The 26,753-nt window shown below is 42.4% G+C and overlaps 1 protein-coding gene across 2 annotated transcripts in view; it reads left to right on the top strand.

Annotated features, from left to right (window-relative positions):
• Positions 1-4,164: 4,164 nt before the first annotated feature.
• The window catches only part of ASRGL1 (asparaginase and isoaspartyl peptidase 1), a 43,389-nt gene continuing 20,800 nt past the window's right edge, over positions 4,165-26,753 (top strand). The window contains exons 1-4 of one of the 2 annotated variants that reach the window (XM_053562288.1): positions 4,165-4,299; positions 4,905-5,105; positions 16,510-16,652; positions 17,253-17,410. In XM_053562288.1, the coding sequence (XP_053418263.1) occupies positions 4,916-5,105; positions 16,510-16,652; positions 17,253-17,410 (491 nt within the window). In that variant the 5' untranslated portion in view covers positions 4,165-4,299; positions 4,905-4,915. Of the gene's footprint in view, positions 4,300-4,800; positions 5,106-16,509; positions 16,653-17,252; positions 17,411-26,753 lie in introns of both variants that reach the window. The other variant, XM_053562289.1, reaches the window with a different exon arrangement.

Genomic DNA, 26,753 nt, shown 5'->3' with positions numbered 1-26,753 from the left:
CTGATGTCCAGTTTGCATTTTCTTTCATGGCAACTGTCATGCTCACTGACCAGTTCACAAAGATCCGGATTACCCAAGTTTCAACAGCTCCTGAGAGCTGTGGTCCCGACTTCTGGAAAAGTTGGGGGGTTAGTTTGTTTGTTTTAGTTTCCCAACTATTTGTTCTTCACCCAACAAACATTCACAAAAACCTTCTGAGAATCGGGCACTGTGCTGGGCCTTATGGTACAAATAGACTTTCCAAAGCCCCTGCCCCATCAGATGTTTAGGGCTCGGTCTGTAGACAGACAAGCCTTCCAATGGCTGTCATTGGAAAATGTCTTTGGAAAACATGTAGAAAGGGCTATGCGGGGAGAAGCCTAGAGGGACACATCTTTTAGAATAGCCGCCACTTCCTCAAGAACTGCTATCAGATTACACCTTACAAGGGTATATGTGAAACTTAGTAAATGTAGAATGTAAACGTCTTAACACAGTAACTAAGAAAATGCCAGGAAGGCTATGTTAACCAGTGTGATGAAAATGTGTCAAATGGTCTATAAAACCAGTGTATGGTGCCCCATGATTGCATTCATGTACACAGCTATGATTTAATAATTAAAAAAAAAAGAACTGCTATCAGTGCTGCAAAATTACATCTGGGAACTCATTTTAATCATTCCTCGCCTATTTTGACCCCCCCTAACCTGCCCACGCAGTCGGACTGAATTAAGCCCTCTCACTCTCAGCACTTAAGAAACAAAAGAAGCTCATGCATCATTCAGCAGACACTAGAGTGGAAAGAGGAAAACTAAAAGTGGCGCAAATTTCCCAGCCTCTGTTCCCTACTCTGGATCCCAAAAAGAAGACCATCAGGAACCTCAGGTTGACCTGCTGAATCAGAAATGCTGACCCAGCAATCTGTCCTTCACAGCTACAGTTGGACACCCACTGGCTTAGACCATAGTTCTGATGCTCAGTGTCACCCTTCTCATCATGGAGAGAGACTGAGGGTCACGGCTGGAGAGTAGGAGCCTCATCTGCTAGGATGGGTCAGTGCTGGCAGTCCCAGGTCATGACTGGTGCTCACGCCTTTCATGACACCCCGCAGCCCATCCATCACAGCAGAAGCAACTGCTCGGCAGTGTCTCTCTTTCAAGGCTGAGACAGCAGAAGGGAAGATGAGGAACTATGACTCCTGGTGCCTTGTTTCCTGCTAAGATCTCCTAAGACTATTATTGACTCAGCTAATTTATCTTCAGGGGGGCCCAGTTGAATCAATCATGATTGATTCAAGTTATGGGTCCTGAAAGTTATGCTTTGGTTTCTGCCACATTTGGAGCCAAAATGTACTCACTATCTGAGCAGCTAACCCTCCATGTAAGGAGAGGGAATGGAACTATGCCATTAGATTGCCCTATCAGAATGAAATTTTAACTTCTTTGCCTCAAAAAGTGAATTTAGGTACATTATAATTGTACCCAGAGGAACTGAAGTTTCCTTGGTCAAGGCTATGGCACAGCACATTTTTGGCAGAAGAAGGTGTTCTTTCTGTGATCTTGACCTTAGGCCGAGTTCATCTGTGTCCCCCAGCTTGAGCTATCAGACAAAGCCCCCAGGAGGCACCCCAGTGATAAGGGGAAAGAAGGCTTAAGTTCAAGGTAGCAGCATAAGCTGGTGAACGTGACACTGAAATTCAACTTCATGGAAAAGAGGCAGGAAGCTGTTTCTGGAGTGCCTTTTTTGTAAAATAGTCCAATGTCAAGAGAACCTCTAGCTACCAAAAGCAAAATTCATAAATAACAATGACAGTAGGCTGGGTGTGGCAGCTCCTGCCTATGATCCTAGCACTCTGGGAGGCCAAAGCAGGAGAATTGATTGAGCTCAGGAATTCGAGACCAGCCTGAGCCAGAGCTAGGTCCCATCTCTACTAAAAATAGAAAAATTAGCTGGGTGTTGTGGCAGATGCCTGTAATCCCAGCTACTCGGGAGGCTGAGGCAGAAGGATTACTTGAATCCCAAAGTTTGAGGTTGCTGTAAGCTAGACTGACCACTGCCGTCTATCCTAGGCAACAAAGTGAGACCCCGACTCAAAGAAAAGTAAAAAATAAAAGGTTTTCTTACAAATTAGAGCAGACTCAAAGTCATCCACGTAGCACTCTCAGGCACTCACATTCAGTCTTTGCATTCCTCAGAAGAAGAGAAAAGGGAGGGGTCGTCAACTGCACACCCCTAGTGGGCTGGGGGCTGGGTGAAGGCAATGGGGACAAAAGGTAGCAGTACAGAAGGGCCTGATGCTCTGATTTCCAGAACCGAAGGAGGCCAGTCCCTCCTCCAGGTCCCCTTTTGCACAGGCCCTTCCCTCAGGCAGAAACTTGCATTTATGGAATATGAAAACAAATGCAGACCACCCAAATCCCAGCAAGCAAAGTCTACTTATTCCGAGCTTGCTATTGCAAGCGAGTTGGACACCATCACTTGCGTTTGGCAGAAACTGAGGAGAGTGGGAAAGCTGTATAGGGGGAAAAGGCTCAGGTATGCCTTGCCTGGAAGCTGCTGGCGTGGGGCAGCCAGTGGGGCTAACGAGAAATGATTAGGGGAAAAGATGTGGCTCTCTCTGGTTGGTCCTAAGTTGGAAGCAAGAACAAAAATTAGCTATTATTTATTAACCACGTCCTGATTATTTAGAGCTGAATGCTGCAGAAGAAATGGTTTGGTTTTCTGGACTAGTGTTGCAGGGGTTGTGCTTCAGAGTTCAATTTTTTTTTTCTTTTTTTTTTTTAAGACAGAGTCTCGGGTGGTGCCTGTGGCTCACAGGAGTAGGGCACTGGTCCCATATGCCAGAGGTGGTGGGTTCAAACCCAGCCCTGGCCAAAACTGCAAAAACAAACAAACAAACAAAAAAAAGAGTCTCACTCAGTCGCCCTGGGTTGCATGCCATAGCATCACAGTTCACAGCAACCTCAAACTCTTGGGCTCAAGCAATTCTCTTGCCTCACCCTTCTTGAGTAGCTGGAACTACAGGCACTGGCCACAACACTCAGCTACTTTTAGAGATGAGGTCTCGCTCTAGCTGGGGCTGGTCTCCAACTCATCAGCTCAGGTCATTTGCCCTCCTCGGCCTCCTAGAGTGCTGGGATTACAAGGGTGAGCCACCACTCCCGGCCCTCAGAGTTCAATTTTTGAATAAGGTCTGGACATTGTCCCTTTGTACATTCAGACTCTCAGAGCCACTCAGTCACGTGTTGTTAGTATCTAAGTGCACGTGTAGTATGTGCAGAGGGGCAGTGATGCCAGACGACATTTGTTGAACAAAGTTAAAGTCTATCTTTGACATTGTTTTACCAGCCAATAAACAGTTAAGTAAAGTAATAATGAAAATAAAATAATTTTGCTGTGAGCTTAAAATGGCTCTTGAAAAATAAAGGCCATGAAAAAAATAAAATCATAATTCAGAAAGGCTCCGCATAATAAGAGTATGGTGTCCTTCAGTAAATGTCACTTACCCAGTATTGTACAGTTGCCTTTCTAGGTAAACTCCTTCCATCCTCCTTGACTACTGGAAAAACTAAACAGGAATCCAGGGCAGCCCTAGGCAAATGCAGGTATTTGGTCCTGACACCAGGGTGTCAAGTCTTTAGGGAACACTCAGGGAGAGAGAAGTAAAAGAGTCAACAAAAAATAAGGACCCTTGCAAGAGAATTCAGAGCTGAGATCTTGAGGCTCAAAAGGAGGGACTAGGCTAAGGGTGTTCAGATTGACAGGGCACCCAGGCACAGAGCCAGCCCAATTAGACATGTTTCCAATTTTTCTGTTCTTTACGAAAGCTTAAGAGGAGAGACAAAGGGAAGATACCTTAATTAACAATAATAATAAGCAAGCCTGCCAAAATCATGACCAAAGGACGGATTTCAGCGTCTGGAGCGTTGCTTTTCAATTTGCACTTACAAAACACCTTGCTCCCAGCTTCATAAAGGGGACGAAGGTCATCCCAAGCCACCAGGCAGCTCGCAAAGGTGGAGAAAGCTCAAATGTCGCTCCGGTTCTGGGCGGCGAACCGCGCGTGCCGGGCCGGGAACAGAAACCCCAGAGAGGGACGCGGCAAGTGCGCGGCCGGCGGGCGGGGGGAGTCACGGTCGCTCCGCGGGGGGCGGCCCCGCCCTCGTGCGCAGGCGCGGAACCGTTGCCAGCCGAGCGGTTGCCGTCAGACGCGCTTCTAGATCGCGCCGGGCGGAGGGGCTGGACCGTGCGGCTTCGGGGGCCCGCCGGGTGGCTCTGGCCAGCCTGAGGCCTCGGCGTTCGCCCCCCGCGGTCTCCTCGGTAAGCCGGCGGCCCTGCCGGAGCAGCCTCCCGGGACCCGGGGATGGGGAACGAAACGAACGAAAATGTCCACTTTACCGAAGGCGGGAAGCGCCCTCCTCGGTGCTGGGGGTTCGAGGCGGGAGGGCGTTGACCGGGCCCGGCCCTCAGGTGGTCCCAGGCCTCTCGGCGGCAGTGGGCGCACGGGACAGGTCCCCGAGAAAGCCGGGGCTCGACATAGAGCCCGGGGAAGGAGCGGGAGCTCTGGCCCCGGCGCCGTTGGCTGGGCGGCGGTGGCCCAGCCTGGGATGGGGTCTGGGCTTCTCCGGAGAAAGGGAGACCCGCTGTCAGCCCATGAGGGGGCGCAGGCTCCGGGGCCGCTGGCACCCTAGGCCAGGGCGCAGCGCACCTGGGCGCACTGGGCTTTTTGTGCCTAATGCAAACCGAGCCGCCCCTCCACCAACCCGCCCCCGAATCCCACGGCCTCGAGAAATTTCCTGAGACTGTAAATCCTGCCTGCAGAAAGAGAAACTGGACATTGTCCCCCGGTGTCTCCAGAGGAGATAATGCCCGGGAGGTTTTCTCGGACCCATTTGGAATGACGTTTTCATCTTGCTGAACGCCAGGGTCCGTTGACATGAGTCTGGTCGTCGTGGTCCACGGTGGCGGAGCCAGCAGCATCTCCAAGGACCGGAAGGAGCGAGTGCGCCAGGGCGTCGGCAAAGCGGCCACGGTGGGATACAATATCCTCAAGGAGGGCGGGAGCGCAGTAGATGCCGTGGAAGGAGCTGTGGTCTCCCTGGAAGATGATCCCGAGTTCAACGCCGGTAGGTAAATTTGTGCTTGAGCTACAGCTAGTAAACAAGAAGTCAGGTCAAGCCCCACACTCACCTCCACCATCCCCCTCTCCCCCCAACAAATAGAATCTTTCTAAGTGTCAGTGAATATAATCAGCTTTGTGGTGCAACTAAAGATGCTAAAAAGAAGCAATATTTTTCTCTTGCTGCCTGTTGATCAAGTTACTTTAAGAATGTTTGCATCTGGCTCGGTGACGGTGGTTCAAGCGGCTAGGGCGCCAGCCACATACACCTGAGCTGGGGGGTTCGAATCCAGCCCGCACCGCCAAACAACAATGACGGCTGCAACAAAAAATAGCCGGGCGTTTTGGCGGGCGCCAGTAGTTGGAGCTACTAGAGAGGTGGAGGCAGGAGAATCGCTTGAGCTCAGGAGTTGGAGGTTGCTGTGAGCTGTGACTACAGCACTCTACCGAGGGCAACAAACTAAGCCTCTGTTTCCAAAAAAAAAAAAGTTTGCGTCCATTTCCCCTTCACCTACATCTTAGAATTCCAGTACCAACAAGGAAATTGGAAGTAGACTACCTTGCATATAATAAACTATATTGGTTTTATATTTCAAAAAATGTATACTCCTGTGTAACCACTGCCACAATCAAGATTTAAATCATTTCCAAGTGAGGCGTGGTTGGCTCGTGTTTGTAATCTTAGCACTTTGGGAGGCCCAAGCAGGATGATTACTTGAGGTCAGGAGTTTGAGACCAGCCTGACCAACACAGCAAGACTCCAGTCTCTACAAAAAAACAAAATTGTTAGCCAGCATGCTGGTGCACACCTGTAGTCCCAGCTATTTGGTAGGCTGAGGCAGGAGCATCACTTAAGCCGAGGAGTTTGAGGTCACAGTGAGCTCTGATCACACCACTGCACTCTTGAGCAGGTGACAGAGCAAAACTCCACTTCAGAAAATAAAGAAATGAAATTTTAAAAAGTAAAACATCTCTATCATTCCCTGTGATATTTGTGATATAATAAGAAATATATCTTTTGTCTCTGCCCCCATTCCAGGCACCTTGTAATTTCCTGACCAATAGAGGTGGTATTTCAGTCTTTTGTTCTAATATTTGGTCTTTCACTCTAGCATCTTGCTCAAAGTTCCTAATCCCACTGAACTTCCTGGGTGATAGCATCATTTGTGCAAATGAGTTGATTCTTGATGACTCCTGCATGGGGTCTCCCCATAATTAGAAGCTCAGAACTTTCAGTCCCACTCCCCAAACTCCAGGATTAGAAGAGTTTGAGTTAATAATCAGTAATGCCTCAGATAAAGCCATTCATAAAATTCTCTGAACTTTGGGGTTCAGAGAGCTTCCAGGTTGGTAAACACATCCATGTATCAAGACGGTGGCATACTACCAACTCCATGGGACAGAAGCTTCTCTGCCCAGAATCCTTCCACATTCCATCTTATGTATTTCTTCCTCTGTATCTTTTATCATGTCCTTTATTTGACAGTAAACTGGTAAACATGCTTCCCTGTTTATTCTGTGAGCCACTCTAGCAAGATAATTAAACCTGAGAAAGTGTTTGTGGTCATCTCTTATCTGTAGCCAAATCAGGCAGAAGTTGCAGGCAACTTAGTGCTTGTGATTGGCATCTGAAGTGGGAGGCAGTCTGGTGGGGCTGAGACACTAACTCCAGAGAGATAGTGTCAGAATTAAATTGAACTGGGAGACACCCGGTTGTTGTCTGCAGGAGAATTGATGTGTAGGGAAAAAAGCCCACACATCTGGTGTTAGAAGTGACGTATTGAGAGTGAATGTGAGTATAGAGAGGGAAAGCAGCTTTTCCATGTTCACTCCCAAAAGTTCCTTCATGCCACTTTGCAGTTAATCCCCCCCAACTTAATCCCCAAGCACCTGGTATCCACTGATCTGCTTCTGTCACCATAGATTAGTTTGCATTTTCCAGAATTTCACATAAATGCACTCATGCGTTAGGTATTCTTTTGTGTTTGGCTTCTTTCACTTCAGTCTACCCTTTCTTTAGAATTATACTTGTAGCTAATATGAGTATCTACTATCTATCAGGCAATAGTCTTAAGAAATTTGCTTGATTAGCTCATATAATCCACAATATAGTCCTGAGAGGTAGATCATTATTATGCTCGTATCTAAATGAGAAAACTAAGGCAAAGAAGATCTTTGCTGGAAGACATTCACTTCCCCTTTGTTTTAAATAGAAAGCCTAAGATCTAAGGATTAAAATACTTCTTAGAATTATACCACCCACCCAACATCTGTCAGGGAAAAGAATTTCAACAAATTTTAACCAATGAATCTTGACATATTTACTGAGTTAGGATTGTTCTGTCTCCTTGACTCTGCTAAATACTCTTTAACGCTTACAAAAAAATCCATAAGTCTGCCTGAGAATGAGACATGACAGTATGCTTTATGGCTGCATTTGTTGGGCCAGAATTTACCAGATAGGAACTGACTGCCAGCTGAGGAAGCAGCCAGCTAGTTCTTGTTTCTTGGCTCTGTACCAGAGGCCTTCTTCCCTCTAAATTTCCAAGATGCCTGCTATTCAGCACACTGAGGGAGAAAAGAATAGAGCTAAACAAAAGGAAATCCTCAGTAGCTGCCCCTTACCCCAAAGAGCCACCTCTTCCTTCCCCTCCCACCTTTCTTCCCAGGCACAGGGCAGAGGACAAGCATTGGGCTGGGGGAGCCCTGGAGATCCTTAACTCTGAAAGGCTTGAGACACCACCTTCCCCCACATTAGCTGGCCCTTTGATTCTCTGAGCAGGAGGCTTAGCTGTAAAAAGTTAGGGGTTTGTGCTGTTAAATAAAAAGAAAGGATCTCAGAAATTTGGGGGGTAGGGAGGTAGGACTTTTAATAGTGTACTGTCTACCCTGGCTCCGTTTTTCCATTTTCTTTACCTAGTTAAAGGCAATATAAGTAAACAGTATTCCCAGCAGTCTCTGCTATAACTACTTGGGAACTTCATACAAATAGCTCACTCCCAGTAGTCATAGAGTTTGGTGGCAATAATTAGCATTCATGACAGAGATTATCTGAGTATAAAAACATTACGGTTACAGTCTATTCATGTTTCAGTATGGATTTTACTTATTATTTATGGTTTGTTCCATAATACCTAGTTTATTAAAAACTAGTTTATTAGATACCAACACTATAAAAATTGAACTTTTTTTTTTTTTTTTTTTGAGACAGAGTCTTACTTTGTCACCCTTGGTAGAGTACCCTGGCATCATGGTTCACAGCAATCTCAAATTATGTGTGATACAAGATCTACATCAGGGTTCAGTTTTTTGTTAATTGCTCTAGTACCAGTTATTGAAAAGATCTTAGGAAAAACAAGTTGTTTTTCTTTTGTACACTCACTTCTGGTCTCCCAATATATAAGAGTATTTTCCATACCAACCAGTTTCTCCACTCTGATCACCAGTCATGACACTGACCACCTGGAGTGAGTGCAGAGCCCACAGGTTAAGGGCTCAGTTTCACGAGACTGACCCCAACTTCCGATGCCAGTGACAAGTTGTGGCTCTCCAGGTTACTCACACTTCAGTCTAGCATGTTCGCAAAGTGAGGATCCCTATGACCTCCTTCTCGGGTTTGATCATTTTTTCCAACAGATCACAGAACTCATTATAAAGGATGTGGTAAAGGATATAGAGGACCAACCAGCTAAAGACATGCATAGGATGAGATGAGGTCAGTTCAGTTCTGACACTGGCTTCCAGAGTCAGATCCCACGGGGTTAGGGCCCAGGTCCACAAAACCACTCCCCTCTTGTGATGCCAATTGTAAGTAGTAGGTAGTCACATAGACTTCGAATCAACCAGCTATAATCTGGGGTAACCACAACCCCTCCTTGGGCCGAAATTATTTGGTAGGACAGCTCACAGAACTCAGAGAAACACATTTACTGTCTATGGTATTAATAATGGAATAATAAAGGATACAGATGAACACCAGATAAAGAGAGGCATAGGGAAGGCGAATAGAGCTTCCATGCTCTATCCCGGGCACACCACCCTCCTGGCACTTCCGCATATTCAGCAATACTGTCCTTACGGGTTTTTATGAAAGCTTTATTACATAGGCCTGATTGATTAAATCATTGGCCATCGGTTATCAACTCAACTTTCAGCCTCTCCCCATCCCCAGAGGTCAGAGGGAAAAGGACTGAAAGTTCCAACTGTCTCTAATCTCAGGACTCATTCCCTGATAACCAACCCCCCCACCCCACCCCCACAAGTCACTAACCATCAGTTATCTGATCAGCATACAAAAATACACTTCACTGTGGAGATTCTAAGTGTTTTAGTAGCCGTATGTCAGGAAACAGGAAGACCAATTGCAATTGGCCTTTTGTGCTCTTGGTTTCTGCTTCTGTGGATTCAAGGGAACTGGGGTGGAAAATTTGGGAGCAAAAATATTCCACAAAGTTCCAAAATGTAAAACTTGAATTTGTCTCACACACATGAGGCAATGTGGGCCTTGGGTATTAGGTATCAGAAGTAACTGATAGATGATTGAAAATTTGGGAGGATGTGCATAGGTTGTGGGCAAATACAACACCATTTGGTACAGGGACTTGAGTATCTGCAGATTTTGATCCTGGAAAATTTGGGGGTGGGGAGGATCCTGGAACCATTCCAGTTATTAGTGGTTTTTAAAAATATCTTTCTGGCTCGGTGCTTGTAGCTCAGTGGCTAGGGTGCCGACCACATACACCAGAGCTGGTGGGTTCAAACCCGGATCAGTCCTGCTAAACAACAATAACAACTACAACAACAGCAAAAAACAATAGCCGTGAGTTGTGGCAGGTGCCTGTAGTCCCAGCTACTTGGGAGGCTGAGGCAAGAGAATCACTTAAGCCCAAGAGTTAGAGGTTGCTGTGACCTGTGACACCAGGGCACTCTACAGAGGGCACATAGTGAGACTCTGTCTCAAAAAAATAAAAATAAATAAAAATATCTTTCTGCTGTGATTAAAAGACATATCTATGATTTTCATTCTTTTAAACTTTTAAGGTTCGGTTGGCTGAATATGAGATACTCAGTATCTCAGTATCTTAGCAAATATTCCACGTGCCTTGAAAAGCATGTCCATTCTGCTGTTAGATGGAGAGTTCTATCTGCAAGATCAATTCAATTGATATTATTATTCAGATCTCCCTACTTTCTGTCTATTTCTTTTGATGACTAAGAGGGGAATATTGAAGTCTTTAATTGTAATTTTGGATTTGTCCTTACCTCCTTTCAGTTTCATCAGTTTTTGCTTCATTTATTTTGGGACTCTGTTGTTAGGTACATGGATTGTTGAGGTCTTGGTGAATTGACCCCTTTATCGTTATTTAATGTTTTTGTATATACTTTGCCTAATTTTAGTTTAGCTGCTCCAGCTTTCATTTAATTCATTTTAGCATGGTATGTCTTCTTTCATTCTTTTATTTTTAACCTATTCGTGTTTTGTTTTTCTTTTCTGAGACAGAGTCTTAAGCTGTCACCCTGGGTAGAGTGCTGTGACATCACAGCTCACAGAAACCTCAAACTCTTGGGCTTAAGCAATTCTCTTGCCTCAGCCTCCCAAGTAGCTGGGACTACAGGCACCCTGTACAACGCCCAGCAATTTTTTGTTGTTGTTGCAGTTGTCATTGTTGTTTTAGCTGGCTCAGGCCAGGTTCAAACCCGCCAGCCTTCGTGTATGTAGCTGGCACCCTACCCACTGAGCTATGGGTGCCACCACCTGTTTGTGTTTTTATATTTTATAAAATGAATTTCTTATAGCAGCAAATAGTGTATTTTACATTTTTATTAAATTTGAAAATCCCTGCTTTTCATTTGGGGTGTTTAAATTATTTACATTTAATGTGATTGTTGATATGGCTGGGTATAATTTGTTGTTTGTTTTCTATTTGTTCCATCTGTTCTTTGTTTTCTTTTTCTGTCTTCTTTGGAATAATTGAATAGTGTTTATGATTCCATCTTATCTCCTTTATTGGCCTAATAGCTAGACTTTTTTTAATCATTGGTCTTAAGGTTTATACTATAGTATGCATCTTCACCTTGTGACAGTCTGCCTGCAAGTAATATTACAGTTGGCCCTCTGTATCCATAGGGAATTGGTTCCAGTACTCCCATGAATACCAAAATGGACAGATATTCAAGTCCCTTATAGGAAATGGCACAGTACAGCCAGCCCTTGTTATCTGAGGCTTACAATCTGTGGTTGGTTGAATCCGCATATAAAACTTTTATGGATATGGAGGGCTAACTTTCTATCACTCAAGACATAGTGTAAGAACCTTACAACAGCATACTCTATTTCCTCTGTCCTAGCCTTCATACTGTTATTGTCATGTATTTTATTTACTTATATGTATGTTGTAGATTGCACAATACATTGTTACTATTTTTCTTTTAAACCAATTTTAAAGACACTATAAAAATAAAGGAGGCCTGTGGCTCACGCCTGTAATCCTAGCACTCTGGGAGGCTGAGGCACATGGATTGCCTGAGCTCAGAGATGCAACACCAGACTGGGTAAGAGCAATACTCTACCTCTTAAAATAGCCAGGTGTTGTGGCAGATGCCTGTAGTCCCAGTTACTCAGGAGGCTGAGGCAAGAGAATTGTTTGAGCCTAAGAGTTTGAGGTTGCTGTGAGCTATCACCACGGCACCCCACTGAGGGCGACAAAGTGAGACTCTGTCTCAAAAAAATAAAAAATAAATAAAAATAAAGGAAAAAGTATATTTACATTAAATACTATTTCCAGGGTTCTTCATTTTTTTGTGTGGATCATTTGTCATCTGCTATTATGTTCCTTCAGCCTGAAGGACTTCATTTAATATTTCTTGTACATCTGTTATAGGTAAATTCTTTCAGCTTTTGTATGCCTGAAAAAGTCTTGGTTTTTATTTTTTAAAAGATGCTTTCACAAGATATGGAATTCTAACTTGACAGGTTTTTTTGTTTTCTTGTAGTGCTATTCCGGCTTACATTCTTTCTGTTAAGAAGTCTGCTGTTGTTTTTATTTTTTTCCTCTCTGCTTAATGTTTTCTTTATCTCTCTCTGCTTTTAAGATTTTCTCATTGGCAATAAGCTGTTTGATTATGATGTGCCTGGGTGTTTAAATTATTTACATTTAATGTCTTCTTCATGTGTCCTTTACTTGGACTTCATTGAGTTCTTGGATCTGTGCATTTATAGTCTTCATCAAACTTGTAAAATGTTTTATCTATTTTTTTCTTTTTCTTTCTTTTTTTTTTTTTTTTTTTTGAGACAGAGTATTACTCTGTAGCCCTTGGTAGAGTGCTGTGGTCACAGCTCACAGCAACCTCAAACTCTTGGGCTTAAGAAATTCTCTTGCCTCAGCCTCCCAAGTAGCTGGGACTACAGGTGCCCACCACAACACCTGACTATTTTTTTGTTGTTGCAGTTATCATTGTTGTTTTTTAGCTGGCCCAGGCCGGGTTCGAACTACCAGTCTCTGTGTATGTGGCCAGCGTCCTACCCACTGAGCTATGGGCACTGCCCTATCCATTTACTTAAGTTTTTTTTTCCACTCCTTTTTCTGTGTTTCATTTGGGTTATTTACTATTCCTGTGTCAAGTCTATTAATCTTTTATGCTGCAGTATCTAATCTGGTGTTAAGCCCATTCAATGTATCCCTTTCATACTTCTTTTTAAATCTCTAGTTCTGTTAGGTCCTTTTTATCCTTTTTTATCTTTTATTACCTCCATGTTCCCATATACATGAATATAGTTATAGAACTATAGGAGGTTGGTTTTTGGGGGTCTTTTGTTTTGCTTTGTTTTGTTTTTGGAGATGGTCTCACTCTGTGGCCTAGGCCTGGGGGCAATAGCATCATCATAGCTCACTGCTTCCTCACATTCCAGGTTCAAATGATCCTTCTGCCATAGCCTCCTGAGTAGCTGGGATGACAAGTACATGCCACCACATCTGGCTGGTTTTTCTATTTTTTGTAGAGACAGGGTCTCACTAGAGTTTTCCAGTTGCTCTTGAACTCCTGACCTCAAGCTATCCTCCTGCCTTAGCCTCTCAGTGTTCCAGGACTATAGGTATGAGCCACCATACAGCCTAAAAGCTTTTTAATATCCTGTCTACTAAGTCTATCATTTCTGAATCTGTATTCTCATTATGAATCATATTTGCCTATTTCTTTTTTTTTTTTTTTTTTGAGACAGACTCTCACTATGTAGCCCTTGGTAGAGTGCTGTGGCATCACAATTCACAGCAACCTCCAACTCTTGGGTTTAAGTGATTCTCCTCCCTCAGCCTCCCAAGTAGCTAGGACTGCAGGTGCACACCACAACGCCTGGCTATTTTTTTTGTGGTAGTTGCCATTGTTGTTTGGCAGGCCTGGGCTGGGTTCAGACCTGCCAGCCCCAGTGTATGTGGCTGGCACCCTAGCTGCTGAGCCATAGGCGCTGAGCCATGTTTTCCTATTTCTTTGTGTGTCTGGTAATCTCCTGTTGAATGCTAGACACTGTGATTTTTTTACTTTGTCAGATGCTGTATAGTTTTGTAATCCTTTAAATATTTTTATTTGTTCTTAGAAACAGTTAAGTTCCTTGACAACAGTTTGGTCTGTTTGAGGCTTGCTAACTTTAAGCCTTGATAGATGAGAACAGAGCAGTCCTTATGCCAGCCTGATTTTGGTACACCATAATACAAGACACTTCTGAGTACCACACCCAGTGTCCCGTGCATTATGAGGTCTTTTTCACCATGGCTTATGTGAATGTGAGTATTCCCAGCCCTGCATGAGCTCCAGAATTGGTTTCTCCAAGTCTTTTCTTGCAGCTCTTTCCCTTGCCTCATACGTGTTCACTAGTGAGTACTCTGCCAAAAACTCAGAGACCCCTCTGCAGAGACCACCTTGCTTGCTCTCTGTGTGCAGCTGTTTCTTCTCACATACTGTGCCCCCCACATTCCAGTACCCTGGCTTCCCACATTTCCTCCTGTCTCCTCAACTCAGGAAAGCCACTGGGCTTTGTTTGTTCCCTTCCTCTGGTCCAGGCATGACACTGGTGCACGTGTCAGACTATCCTCTTTGTTTCTCTCTCAGGGATCCCACGCTGTGCAGCCTATCGACATTGAGTTATTTCTGTTACCTCTCACTAGCTAAGCACTCCCTAGATACACTGCAGATTGGGTGGGGAATGGTCTCTTTATTTCATTTTCACCCATGAAACTTAGCATGGCCCATCAGACATTTATTATTATTCCTTCCCCTAGTGTCTTCTAATGTGCTTCATATGTTTGGCATGAAGGTAATTCTGCTACACTTGTTTCCCTTTTAATAATATTCATTCAACAACTAATACAGTATCCATTGTGTGCTAGGTTACTAAGCAGTGTTAGAGTATATTCTATAGCCATAATAAAAACAAATGTAAGCAAATTAGCATTATCATAACCCAAATAGGTTTGATTTTCTTACTTGTTTCCACATTAGCCAAATTAATGGAGCATAATTCCCCTAAAAAATGAAGCTTTCCATTTTCTACCCAAAGGAGCTCGTATTGCTTTTATAATTTTTTTTTTTTAAGAGACACTTTGTTACCCTCGGTAGTGTGCTGTGGCATCACAGCTCACAGCAACCTCCTGCTCTTGGGCTTAAGCGATTCTCTTGCCTCAACCACCGAGTGGCTGGGACTACAGGCATCTGCCACAACGCCCAGCTATTTTTTTGTTGCAGTTTGGCCGGGGCCGAGTTCGAACCCTCCACCCTTAGTATATGGGGCCGGCGCCCTACTCACTGACTAATTTTAAGAACATAATCTTGGACTCGGCGCCTGTAGCTCAAGCAACTAAGGCACCAGCCACATCCACCCATGCTGGTGGGTTTGAACCCAGCCTGGGCCAGCTAAGCAACAGTGACAACTGCAACAACAACAACAACAAAAATAGCCGGGCATTGTGGCGGACACCTATAGTGCCAGATACTTGAGAGGCTGAGGCAAGAGACTCACTTAAGCTGAGGAGTTGGAGGTTGCTGTGAGCTGTGATGCCACAGCACTCTACCCAGGGCGACAGCTTGAGGCTCTGTCTCAAAAAAAAAACAAAAAACGTAATCTTGTTTAAATTATCAGTCTTGTAAAATTTTCTACTTTAATACTCTACCCTTAAATTACTGTTCAATTAAGGTATGGTGGAAAAGATGTAAGCTTTTTTGGTAGAAGGAAATAGCTGTCAACGCCACAAACTTGGATTTAATTTCTCTTCACCTAATAGAGATTTGATATTGGGAAAGTTGCTTTCTTATTTTTTCCATCTGTTAAATTGCTGTATAATTAAAGCATCTTAACACGTAATAGCTTGCTTGCACATGTCAGCACTGTTCTAAATGTTAAATGTGTGTTATCAATTCTAACTCATTGATGGATGTGAGGTCTAATGAGTTGATGTTCTTACCCATTTTACAGATGAGGAAACAGAGGCACAAAGAGGTTGAGAAGCATAGCTAGATTTGTAGGCATCATCTAGAAAGTTGGGGAAAGGGTGCTGGTGGTAGAAAGAATGGTATGTGCAAAGGCACAGAGTAATGAGAGATTATGATAGATATTAGTCCCCCTTAACTACAGGGAATGCCTTCCAAGACCCTCAGTGGATGCCTGGAATCACAGGTAGTACTAAACCCCATACTGTGCTAAGCTTTTCCTACACATACATACCTATGATAAAGTTTAATTTATAAATTAGGCACAATAAGAGACTAACAGCAATAACTAATGAAATAGAACAGTTATAATAATATAACAAGACTAGTCTTGCACTTTTAGGGCCATTATTAAGTAAAATAAGGATCACTTAACACACAAACTGCAGTGCTGCACCAGTCGATCGGGTAACCAAGGTGACTACGAAGTGACTGGTGGCAAGTAGCATAGATAGTACGGATCGCTGGACAAAGGGGTGATTCACAGACCAGGCAGGATGGAGCGGGATGGCACAAGATTTCACCATGCTTATTCAGAATGGTGCACAATTTAAAACTTATGAATTGTTTATTTCTGGAATTTTCCATTTAATATTTTAGGGCTACAGTTGACTGCAGGTAACTAAAACCACAAGAAAGCAAAACTGTGGATAAGGGGAAGACTACTGTACTCAAAGAAATGTAATATTTTAGTACAATATAGCCAAGGATAAGAAATAAAGCTGGAAAAGTAGGCCAGAGGCCAGATTAGAAAGGGCTTCATACTTTTTATTTTGTAGGTCATAAAGTGCCAAGTCAGATTTGTCAGATTTGTGTTTTGGAAAATGTTCCTCTGGCAATGGAATAGAGGGTGAATCAAAGTAAGGGGACATTAGAGAAAAACGTGGAACCATTTCTAAATTCTTGATTCTTGCTTTTCAACTTCTTGGTTTTAGGGTGTGGATCTGTCTTGAACACAAACGGTGAAGTTGAAATGGATGCCAGTATCATGGAGGGAAAAGACCTGTCTGCAGGAGCAGTTTCGGCAGTCCGGTGTATCGCAAACCCCATTAAACTTGCTCGGCTTGTCATGGAAAAGGTACACGTGCCTAAAGCATCTTTCTCCTGAAGAGTTGTTACTGGTATATATAAGTGGTTAAAAAAGAAAAAGGAGATCTGACTGTGAAGAAACGTCAGATCACTCTTCTCCTGAAAACATGTGTAAGAACAGAAGCAATGTTATATGAGTTTTTCAAATTTGCTGAGATTCTGACTCTTGCTAACAATGCAACCTGACCAGAGTAACTTGACCAGTGATTACATTGTTATCTTCCTCTGTTTTCTTCGTCTTTCTTTCAACACATGTAAAGCACATTACAAACTGAACAAACCAAATATTGAATAGTATGTATTAAATGAATTAAGTTCTCTAAAATTAACATAATATGCAAGTCACATCCCTAGTAACTTGTAGTTCATTTATAGATTGTGGTCTGTCAGTTTGGGAATTTTTTTTTTTTCTTTTTGAAAAATGCATAAACTCAGAAAGCCAGACTCTTTTAGGCATTCAGAAAACCAAGCCAGTGAACCTTGCATTTTTGAACCTTTGCACCCAGAGAGAAGTAATTATTTACATATAGCTGGAGCAGTTAAAAAAGATTCAAAAAGCTCACCATTTCTCCTTTTCTTTCCTACTCAGACACCTCATTGCTTCCTCACTGACCAAGGTGCAGCAAAATTTGCAGCTGCTATGGGGATCCCAGAGGTTCCTGGAGAACAGCTGGTAACAGAGAAAAGTAAAAAACACCTGGAAAAAGAGAAGAATGAGAAAGGTGCTCAGAAAGCAGAATGTCAAAAGTAAGTCTCTTCTATGGTGCACATTTTTGAGAGTTATTAAAATACGAAACTTTGCCAAGTATCTGATTTCTTAAACAATTCAAACCAAATATTGGAAAATTTACCATTTTGAGTTTTAAATATAACCTCATTTTTTTACCCCTCTGAATAGTAACTCAAACTGGGCTAACAGGCTCGCCACCCGTAGCACAGGGTTACCATGCCAGCCACATACACAAAATCCTTTGGTAAACTATTATCAGTGGTTACTCAGGGGAGAGGGACCGCGGAGAGGAGGAGGGAGACATTTACTTTTTATTGCTGTACTTTTCTGTATTGCTTCAATCTTTTGCCATATGGGAATATTGATTTTATTTTAAAAATGTCAACAGGGATTATCTGGTTTGTAGTATTATACGCCACTTTTTAGCTTATTTTTTGTCGGTATTTTAAAAGCTGAATAAACATTTAAAATGAAATTAAAGGGTGTATGGCACACTTTTTGGGTGTGAGACACAACTACATGAAGGACTCTAGATTCGGTGACTGTAACACAGTGGTTACAGCTCCAGTCACATACACAGAGGGTGGCAGGTTCGAACCCGACCAGGCCAACTAAACAATGACAATTGCAACAAAAAAATGGCCGGGCATTGTGGCGGATGCCTATAGTCCCAGCTACTTGGGAGGCTGAGGCAAGAGAATCACTTGAGCCCAGGAGTTTGAGGTTGCTGTGAGCTGTGACGTCACAGCACTCTACTCAGGGCAACACACTCTGTCTCAAAAAAAAAAAAAACTTGGGTTAACAGAATTCCTTCTCTGACATAATTTCAAAGAAGAATATATTACATTAATATGTGTCAGTTATCTGAATTCTTGATCAGTTTGTTACTTAAACAGACCAAACAAGTGCTCTGTGATCTAGTGTATTTTATGAACGTACTTAAGCATGCTCTCATAATGCAGAGAAATCAATACAACTCTTAAAATTTCAAATTAGTTATATATTCTGAATTATAATTTTCTGTGTCATAAATTTCAGAATCCCAAATAAAAGCCCCGTGACTAAAAGCAAAATTTGAATGTATAATAGAATTCAGTCTACTAACTCTGCATACTTTTCAGAGTAGTAATATTTGACCAGGAGTATACCTTTGAATCACTTAGGGAGCTTTTTCAGAATATGCATGTCTGGGCCCCTTCCCTAAAGAATCATATTTAAATAGATCTGAGGTAGAGAGGCCAGACAGGTATAGTATGAAAAGTTTCCGAGGTGATTCTGATGTGTCCCGCAGATTATGAATCATTTTAAAAGATTGTCCAGGTGTTGACAGCTGTTGATATCCTTATCAAGTGTGCTGCTGTGTCTGTGGCTAGAGACAAAGGAAGGGGATTGACACTTTATCAGTGTCACATGTTTATTTTAAAAGATGTTAGGCCAGGCACAGTGGCTCACTCCTATAATCCTAGCACTCTGGGAAGCCGAGGTGGGTGGATTGCTTGAGCTCAGGAGTTGGAGACCAGTCTGAGCAAGAGGCAGACCCCATCTTTACTAAAAATAGAAAAACTAGGGCGGCACCTGTGGCTCAGTCAGTAAGGCGCCGGCCCCATATACCGAGGGTGGCGGGTTCAAACCCGGCCCCGGCCAAACTGCAACCAAAAATAGCCGGGCGTTGTGCCGGGCGCCTGTAGTCCCAGCTACTCGGGAGGCTGAGGCAAGAGAATCGCTTAAGCCCGGGATTTGGAGGTTGCTGTGAGCTGTGTGAGGCCAGGGCACTCTACCGAGGGCCATAAAGTGAGACTCTGTCTCTACAAAAAAAATAAAAAAGAAAAACTAGCCAGGCATTGTAGGTCGGTACCTATAGTTCCAGCTACTGGAGAGGCTGAGACAAAAGGATTGCTCAAACCCAAAGAGTTTGCAGTTGCTGTGAGCTGTGACCTGGCACTCAACCCAGTGTGACAGAGTGAGACTCTGTCTCAAAAAAGAAAAAAAAGTTGCCACATTGCTTTCCTAAAATTTTGTTAACACCACCTCTCCACCAGTCAGAACTGCTCTTACGTATAAATAAGAGGGACTCCTTCCCTGGGCCCTGCATTTTAAAGGGCCCTCATATCACAGATACACAAAATGATTTATTATGGACACATGGGTACCCTTCTCACTCAGTATTGGTACAGCTTGTTCGGTAACCCTAATCGTCACTCTTAGGACTAACACCATTCAGCTGTCAGGGAAAGGCTTCTCCACATCTCTTGTTCTGTGTCTTGGAAGCAAAGGCCACCTGAATTCAAAGTTTATGGGTTGTGTCAACTGTCGACATCAGAAATGGACACTGCTTTTCAGTGTGGGGGAAGATCCAAACAGCAGAAGGACTTAGGTAAGAGAAAAATATAAATTACTTAAAACTTAATTAACTGGTCAAATCAGTTCTTGAATCACAGAGCCTTACTTCACTGTCAATCATATAATGCTTCTGTATCAACTAGGAGAAGGTAAAGGTGAACCCTTCCAAGGCCACGGCGTCCTCAGGCTGGGGGCTGTACGTGAACAGATACAGGAATGACAGAAAATAGGCTGTAAGATTGCAGAAATCTTATCAAAGTAGTTTTAGCCCCAGACCTCCGTCTAAGTGGATAGTCCAGCATGTGTGGACACTTAGGAGTGCCAGGTGTCTCTTCTGGCCTCTGTACGGGTTCCAATTTGTGGTTCTGGAAGTATCAATGAATTAGAACACTACCTGCAAGAGTTGCACATGGGGCCTATTACTGTTACATTTGTGTATTTCTTACAGTTTTAAAAGAAAAAGGGGGCAGGGGGATTGTGTATTTCTGTCCAATAGAAATAATGAGAGCCACATTATGTGATTTTAAATGTTCCAGTGGACACATTAAAAAATAAAAAGAAAGGGGCGGCACCTGTGGCTCAGTGAGTAGGGCGCCGGCCCCATATACCGAGGGTGACGTGTTCAAACCCGACCCCGGCCAAACTGCAACCAAAAAATAGCCGGGCGTTGTGGCGGGCGCCTGTAGTCCCAGCTACTCTGGAGGCTGAGGCAGGAGAATCACTTAAGCCCAGGAGTTGGAGGTTGCTGTGAGCTGTGTGAGGCCACGGCACTCTACGGAGAGCCATAAAGTGAGACTGTGTCTCTACAAAAAAAAATAAATAAATAAATAAAAAGAAATACATGAAATTAATAATGTATTTTATTTAACCCAGTACATCAGAAATTTCATTTCAACATGTAATGCAGCTGCTATAGTGGACAGCACAGATCTAGACAGAACTTCGATGAGGAACTATATGGACATTGAATATTAGAATTATGAATGGTTTTATTTGGATTAAAAAAATTTTAATTTTAATTTCAAAAATGTTCTGTTAAAATTTTTAGCTTTGTATAATTTTGACTTAGAATATTCACTATAAATTCATGTTTTAACTTTAACATTTTAAAAATTTTGCTTTTTTTTTTGAGACAGTCTCAAGCTATCACTCTGTGTACAGTGCTGTGGCATCACAGCTCAGAGCAACCTCCAACTCTTGGGCTTAAGAGATTCTCATGCGTGAGCCTCCCAAGTAGCTGGAACTACAGGTGCCTGCCACAACACCCGGCTGTTTGTTGTTGTTGTTGTTGTTGTTTAGCTGGCCTAGGCTAGGGGGTTCAAACCCGCCAGCCACAGTGTATGTGGCCAGCGCCCTACCCACTGAGCTACGGGTGCTGCCAATTTTGCATGTTTTATAAAACAGACTAACTTTTTTGGAAATTATATCTGCAAATTACTTTCATTTTTTTCAGTTTTTTGATGAAAACATTCCAATTTTGTATATTTTGGTTATAATAACGTTTTACTTTTTAGTTCCTTAAATTATTGAAAATGATTATAAATCAAGAATTTGATAGAAAAAGAATATGAAAATGCAGTCGGGCACAGTGGCCCACACCTATAATCCTAGCACCCTGGGATGCTGAAGAGGGATGATCCCCCTGAGTTTAGGAATTCAAGACCAGCCCGAGCAAGATTAAGACCCTGTCTCCAATAAAAAGAGAAAAAATTAGACTGGATTGTGGCAGATGCCTGTGGTCCCAGCTACCTGGGATGCTGAGGCAGGAGGATTGCTTGGGCCCATGAGTTTGAGGTTGCTCCGAGCCAGGCTTAGGCCATGACACTCTAGCCTGAGGCAACAGAGTAAGACTGTCTCAAAAAATACATATTAAAGTGGAGCTCACAAAAGAAAAAAAACTAAAAGGAAAAAAGAAGTAAAAATATTTAAAGAAGTGATCTGCTTGCATTTTTAAAAACTGGTAACAGAAAAAGCAAGCACTTTTCTTTCAGGATGACCCACATAAAAGTCACAAATAGGACATTACAAATTCTTTGTTAAATGGAGATTTAATTACCTATCAAAACAATGAAAATGAGCAAGAAAATTTTTTTACTAAGGTCAGATGAAATCTCTGCAACTTCATATTCTTTACTAAAGGAAGATTTAATGGCTAAGTATAAAGAATTATAAAAAGGCGCGCGTGCACTTACAGGAATTGATAGGGAGACTGAATAAACAGACATTTGACATTACCAGAAAAAAACAACAATATAAAACATCATTGTAATGTTCTTGGAAAAAATAATATGATGTGTCTAATACTTAGTTAAGCCCAATAATTCTTTTCATGATATTCTCAGTACATGTTTATAAAAATAATGGAAATTTTCAGCTTGGTGCCTGTAGCTTAGCGGCTAGGGTGCCAGCCACATACACCAGAGCTGGCAGATTCAGATCTAGCCTGGGCCTAGCAAACAACAATGACAACTGTCTCGGCATCCATGGCACAGTGGTTATGGTGCCAGCCACATACAACCGAGGCTGGCAGGTTCTCTCATGGTTTCGAACCCAGCCTGGGCTACCTGAACAACAATGTCAACTGAAACAAAAAAATAGCTGGGCATTGTGGTGGTCGCCTATAGTCTTAGGTACTTGGGAGGCAGAGGCAAGAGAATCGCTTAAGCCCAAGAGTTGGAGGTTGCTGTGAGCTGTGACTCCACAGCACTCTACTGAGGGTGACATAGTGAGACTCTGTCTCAAAAAAAAAAAAAAAAAAATGACAACTACAACCCAAAAAAAAAAGAAAGATAGCCGGGTGTTGTGGCAGATGCCTGTACTCCCAGTTACTTGGGAGGCTGAGGCAAGAGAATTGCTTAAGCCCAAGAGTTGGAGGTTGCTGTGAGCTGTGGTTGACATTACAGAGGTTGACATAGTGAGACTCTACAGAGGTTGACATAGTGAGACTCTGTCTCAAAAAAAAAAAAGGAAATTTTCTAGATTTTGTAAAAAGGATTTCAAAATTTGGTAAAATGCCAAGCGTGTATGAATAATTAGGACAAAAATAATGAAACTAATGATCACTATCTAGGATGGAGAATTGAAACAGATTATTAGTTTAATTGGGAGTAAATTGAGAGATAAAATCATATAAAATTTTTAAATGAAATAATTAGTTCAACTGCAGTGTACCATGGTTAGATGTGTTGAATAACTAACATTTGTTAATTATTGACTGTAAGAAGTGATTGTGATATGTATCATTGTGCTACTTGAAGAAGAAAGACAAGTGTACATTAATCAATGTATCATTGACTCTACATCTTAAAATACAGCTTTTTAACTAAATGAAGAATTTTTTCAAAAACTTTCGATTATAGGCCTTAATTTAAAATTAAAAGATTATTAGCAGCGCCCGTACCTCGGTGGGTAGAGCGCCAGCCACGTACACCAAGGCAGGTGGGTTCAAACCCCACCGGGGTCTGCTAAACAACAATGACAACTGCAACAACAAAAATAGCCAGACATTGTGGCAGGTGCCTGTAGTCCCAGCTACTTGGAAGGCTAGGCCAAGAGATTTGCGTAAGCCCAAGAGTTAGAAGTTGCTGCGAGCTGTGACACACCCGCACTCTACCAAGAGCAACAAAGTAAGACTTTGTCTCCCTGTGGCTCAACGGAGTAGGGCGCCAGCCCCATATGCCGGAGGTGGCGGGTTTAAACCCAGCCCCGGCTAAAAACTGCAAAAAAAAAAGATTATTGAAAGCTAACCTGTAACAATGGAGCTAATGTGCTTGGTAAGTGAAATACATATAAGCAAGAAATTTGTCTAAGAATTCCTGAAGTATTTTATATTACATATGCTGCTTATAGTTTGAATTTGTTTCTAGGATATATGACCTCAACTGTGCCAATAGTGATGGTGTTTTGGAGCAATAGAGGGGTTAAATACAGTATTTTCTAGATATGACCAAAGATATAACATCTTGATTAAACTCATATTTGACCTTATAACGGATCTCAGACACATGACTAGAATATCGGCTAAATGCTGTTAAAGTAATTGATTGAATTAATTAATCTAATTGAATTTAGATAAAAAGAGTTAAATAAAACCACAGAAGGTACTCAAAGAGCAAATCATGGATTTCAATAGAAAATGAAATTAATTTTGAATTCATACTGTCTACAATTAGTATAAACTTGTTTTCTATTAATAAGCTTAACCAAAAAAAAAAAAAACCTAAATTGAGCTATTTCACCTTTAAAAGGATTTTTTTTTTTTTTTAGAGGCGGAGTCTCACTTTGTTGCCCTCGGTAGGGTGCAGTGGTGTCACAGCTCACAGCAACCTCCACTCTTAGGCTCAGGCCATTCTCTTGCCTCAGCCTCCCAAGTACCTGAGACTACAGGCGCCCATCACAACACCTGGCTATTTTTTGTTGCAGTTTGGCCGAGGCTGAGTTTGAACCCGCCACCCTCAGTATATGAGGCTGGTGCCCTACTCACTGAGCCACAGGTGCCGCCCCAGGATTTAATTTTTTTAAGTTAAAGAAACAAAACCAGAACTACATATGAAATATACAACAGAAATGACATTCCAAGGGCTGGACACAGCGGCTCCCTCCTGTAATCCCAGCACTTCGGGAGGCCAAGGCGGTAGATTGCCTGAGCTCAGGAGTTGGAGACCAGCCTAAGCAAGAGCGATACCCTGTCTCTAAAAATACCCAGGCAGGGCTTGGCACTTATGGCTCAAGCAACTGAGGCACCAGCCACATACACCTGAGCTGGTGGGTTCAAATCCAGCCTGGGCCCACCAAACAACAATAACAGCTGTAACCAAAAAACAGCTGGGCATTGTAGTGGGCGCCTGTAATCCCAGCTACTTGGGAGGCAAGGCAGGAGAATCACTTGAGGCCAGGAGTTGGAGGTTGCTGTGAACTGTGATGCCACAGCACTCTACCAAGGGTGACAGCTTGAGGCTCTGTCTCAAAAAAAAAAAAAATAGCTGGGCAGTCAGGCATTATGGCAGGCACCCTTGGCAGGCAGAGGCAAGAGAATCACTTGGGCTCAAGAGTTCAAGGTTGCTGTAACCTGTGATGCCAGGGCACTCTACCCAGGGTGACAGAATGAGACACTGTTTCAAAGAAACAAATAAATAAATAAAATTAATTTAAAGCTTATGAAGAACTACATTGACTCAGGAAAGATTGTCTTATTTGGCATTTCATCAGTAGAGTTCATGTTGTATTAAATTGTTGAATAAGAACATAATCAGCGCTCCATGAAAAGAAGATAAAATTAATTTATGGAATACATAATTTATGACATATGTGTGTGTATTCATCTGCCATCACCAACTGATCAACAGTTGACTCGGGTATGCATAATAATAACTGATAGCTTGTAAACTTTCAGTCATATGAAAATCATAGCTTTGTGATTTTTTTAAGATAAATAGTATGTATGGAGGTTCCTAAAGAAATTTAAACTAGAACTACCATATAATCCACCAATCTCTCTTCTGAGTATATACCCAAAGAAAGTTAAATTACCACCTCATAAAGGTATCTGTACTACCATGTTCATTGCAACACTATTCACAGTAACCAAGATAGGTTACAACCCAAGTGTCCATCAGCAGAGAAGTGGATCAAGAAATCGTGATGTATATACAAATGGACTATTATTCAGCCTTAAGAAAAAAGGAGATTCTGCCATTTATAACAACATGGACAAACCTAGAAGACACAAGCAAAGTAAGCCAGACAAAGAAAAAAGCAATAGTGCAAGATCTCACTTAGATGTGGAATTTTTTTTGAAAAGTACAAACAGCAAACACTGAATATATAGAAGCAATAGAATGGTAATTACCAAGGGGTGGGGGTGAGTTGGACTAACAGGAAGATGTAAATCAGGTACTGCAGATGTAAATCAAAACTGCAGTTATGTAGGATGAACACAGAGATTGAACGCACAGCATGAGGACTGTGGAATCACACTGTGCACCAAAACTTGCTAAGAGTAGATCTTAGGTACTCTTACCAGAAAAAAAAAGGACACTGTGAGATGATATGTTATTTAGGTTGACTCTGGTAATCATTTCATTATGTCCATATATATCAAAATATGTTATGCACCTTATATACTATTTATATATAGATACAAAAAAGTATTTTTCAAGATACATTTACCACAGTAAGAGGATAGAACATAATAATAGAAATAAAGTACACAGTAAATGTAATGTGTTTGAATCATCCTGAAATCACCTCCCCACCAAGTCCATGGAAAAAATTTCTTCCATGAAACCGGTTCCTGGTGCCAAAAAGGATGGGTACTGCTGCCCTAGGGGTCTTGGGAGGTATCCCCTGCAGATAACAGGGGCTACTGCATTGCACATAATGCTGTGAACATCTGTGTATGCTGGTTTTGGTGAGCATGTGTTCACATTTCTGATGGATAGAATAGAGGTGTGCATATGTTCCACCTCAGTAGATGTGGCCAGGTGGCTTCCCAAAAGGTCTGTGCCAGTCGACAGTAGTTTACACGTACTACAGTATTGAATGAGAATTTCAGTTCCTACACATCCTTGCCAACACTTGCTATGTCTTTTTCATTTTAGCTACTCAAGAAAGTGTGGGTGTAGTGGTAATGATGAGTTTTTTTGTTGTTGTTTTTGTTTTTGTTTTTAGAGTCTCACTATGTTACCCACGATAGAGTGCTGTGGCATCACAGCTCAAGCAACCTCCTACTCTTGGGCTTAAGCGATTCTCTTACCTCAGCCTCCCAAGTAGCTGGGACTACAGACACCCCCCACAATGCCCAGCTATTTTTTGGTTGCAGTTGTCATTGTTGTTTAGCTGGTCCAGGCCAGGTTCAAACCTGCCAGTCTCAATGCCTGTGGCTGGCACCATAACCACCGTGCTACAGGCACCGAGCCAAGAATGAGTATTTTTAAAATTAAACTCAGATTATAACACTTCTCAGCTCAAATTTCCCAGTGTCCTATCATCTCATTCAGAATGAAAGCCTTTACACTGGAC

Source organism: Nycticebus coucang, chromosome 14, assembly GCF_027406575.1.
Source record: "Nycticebus coucang isolate mNycCou1 chromosome 14, mNycCou1.pri, whole genome shotgun sequence".
NCBI lineage: Eukaryota > Metazoa > Chordata > Mammalia > Primates > Lorisidae > Nycticebus > Nycticebus coucang.
This window is presented reverse-complemented; position numbering and strand designations above follow the sequence as displayed.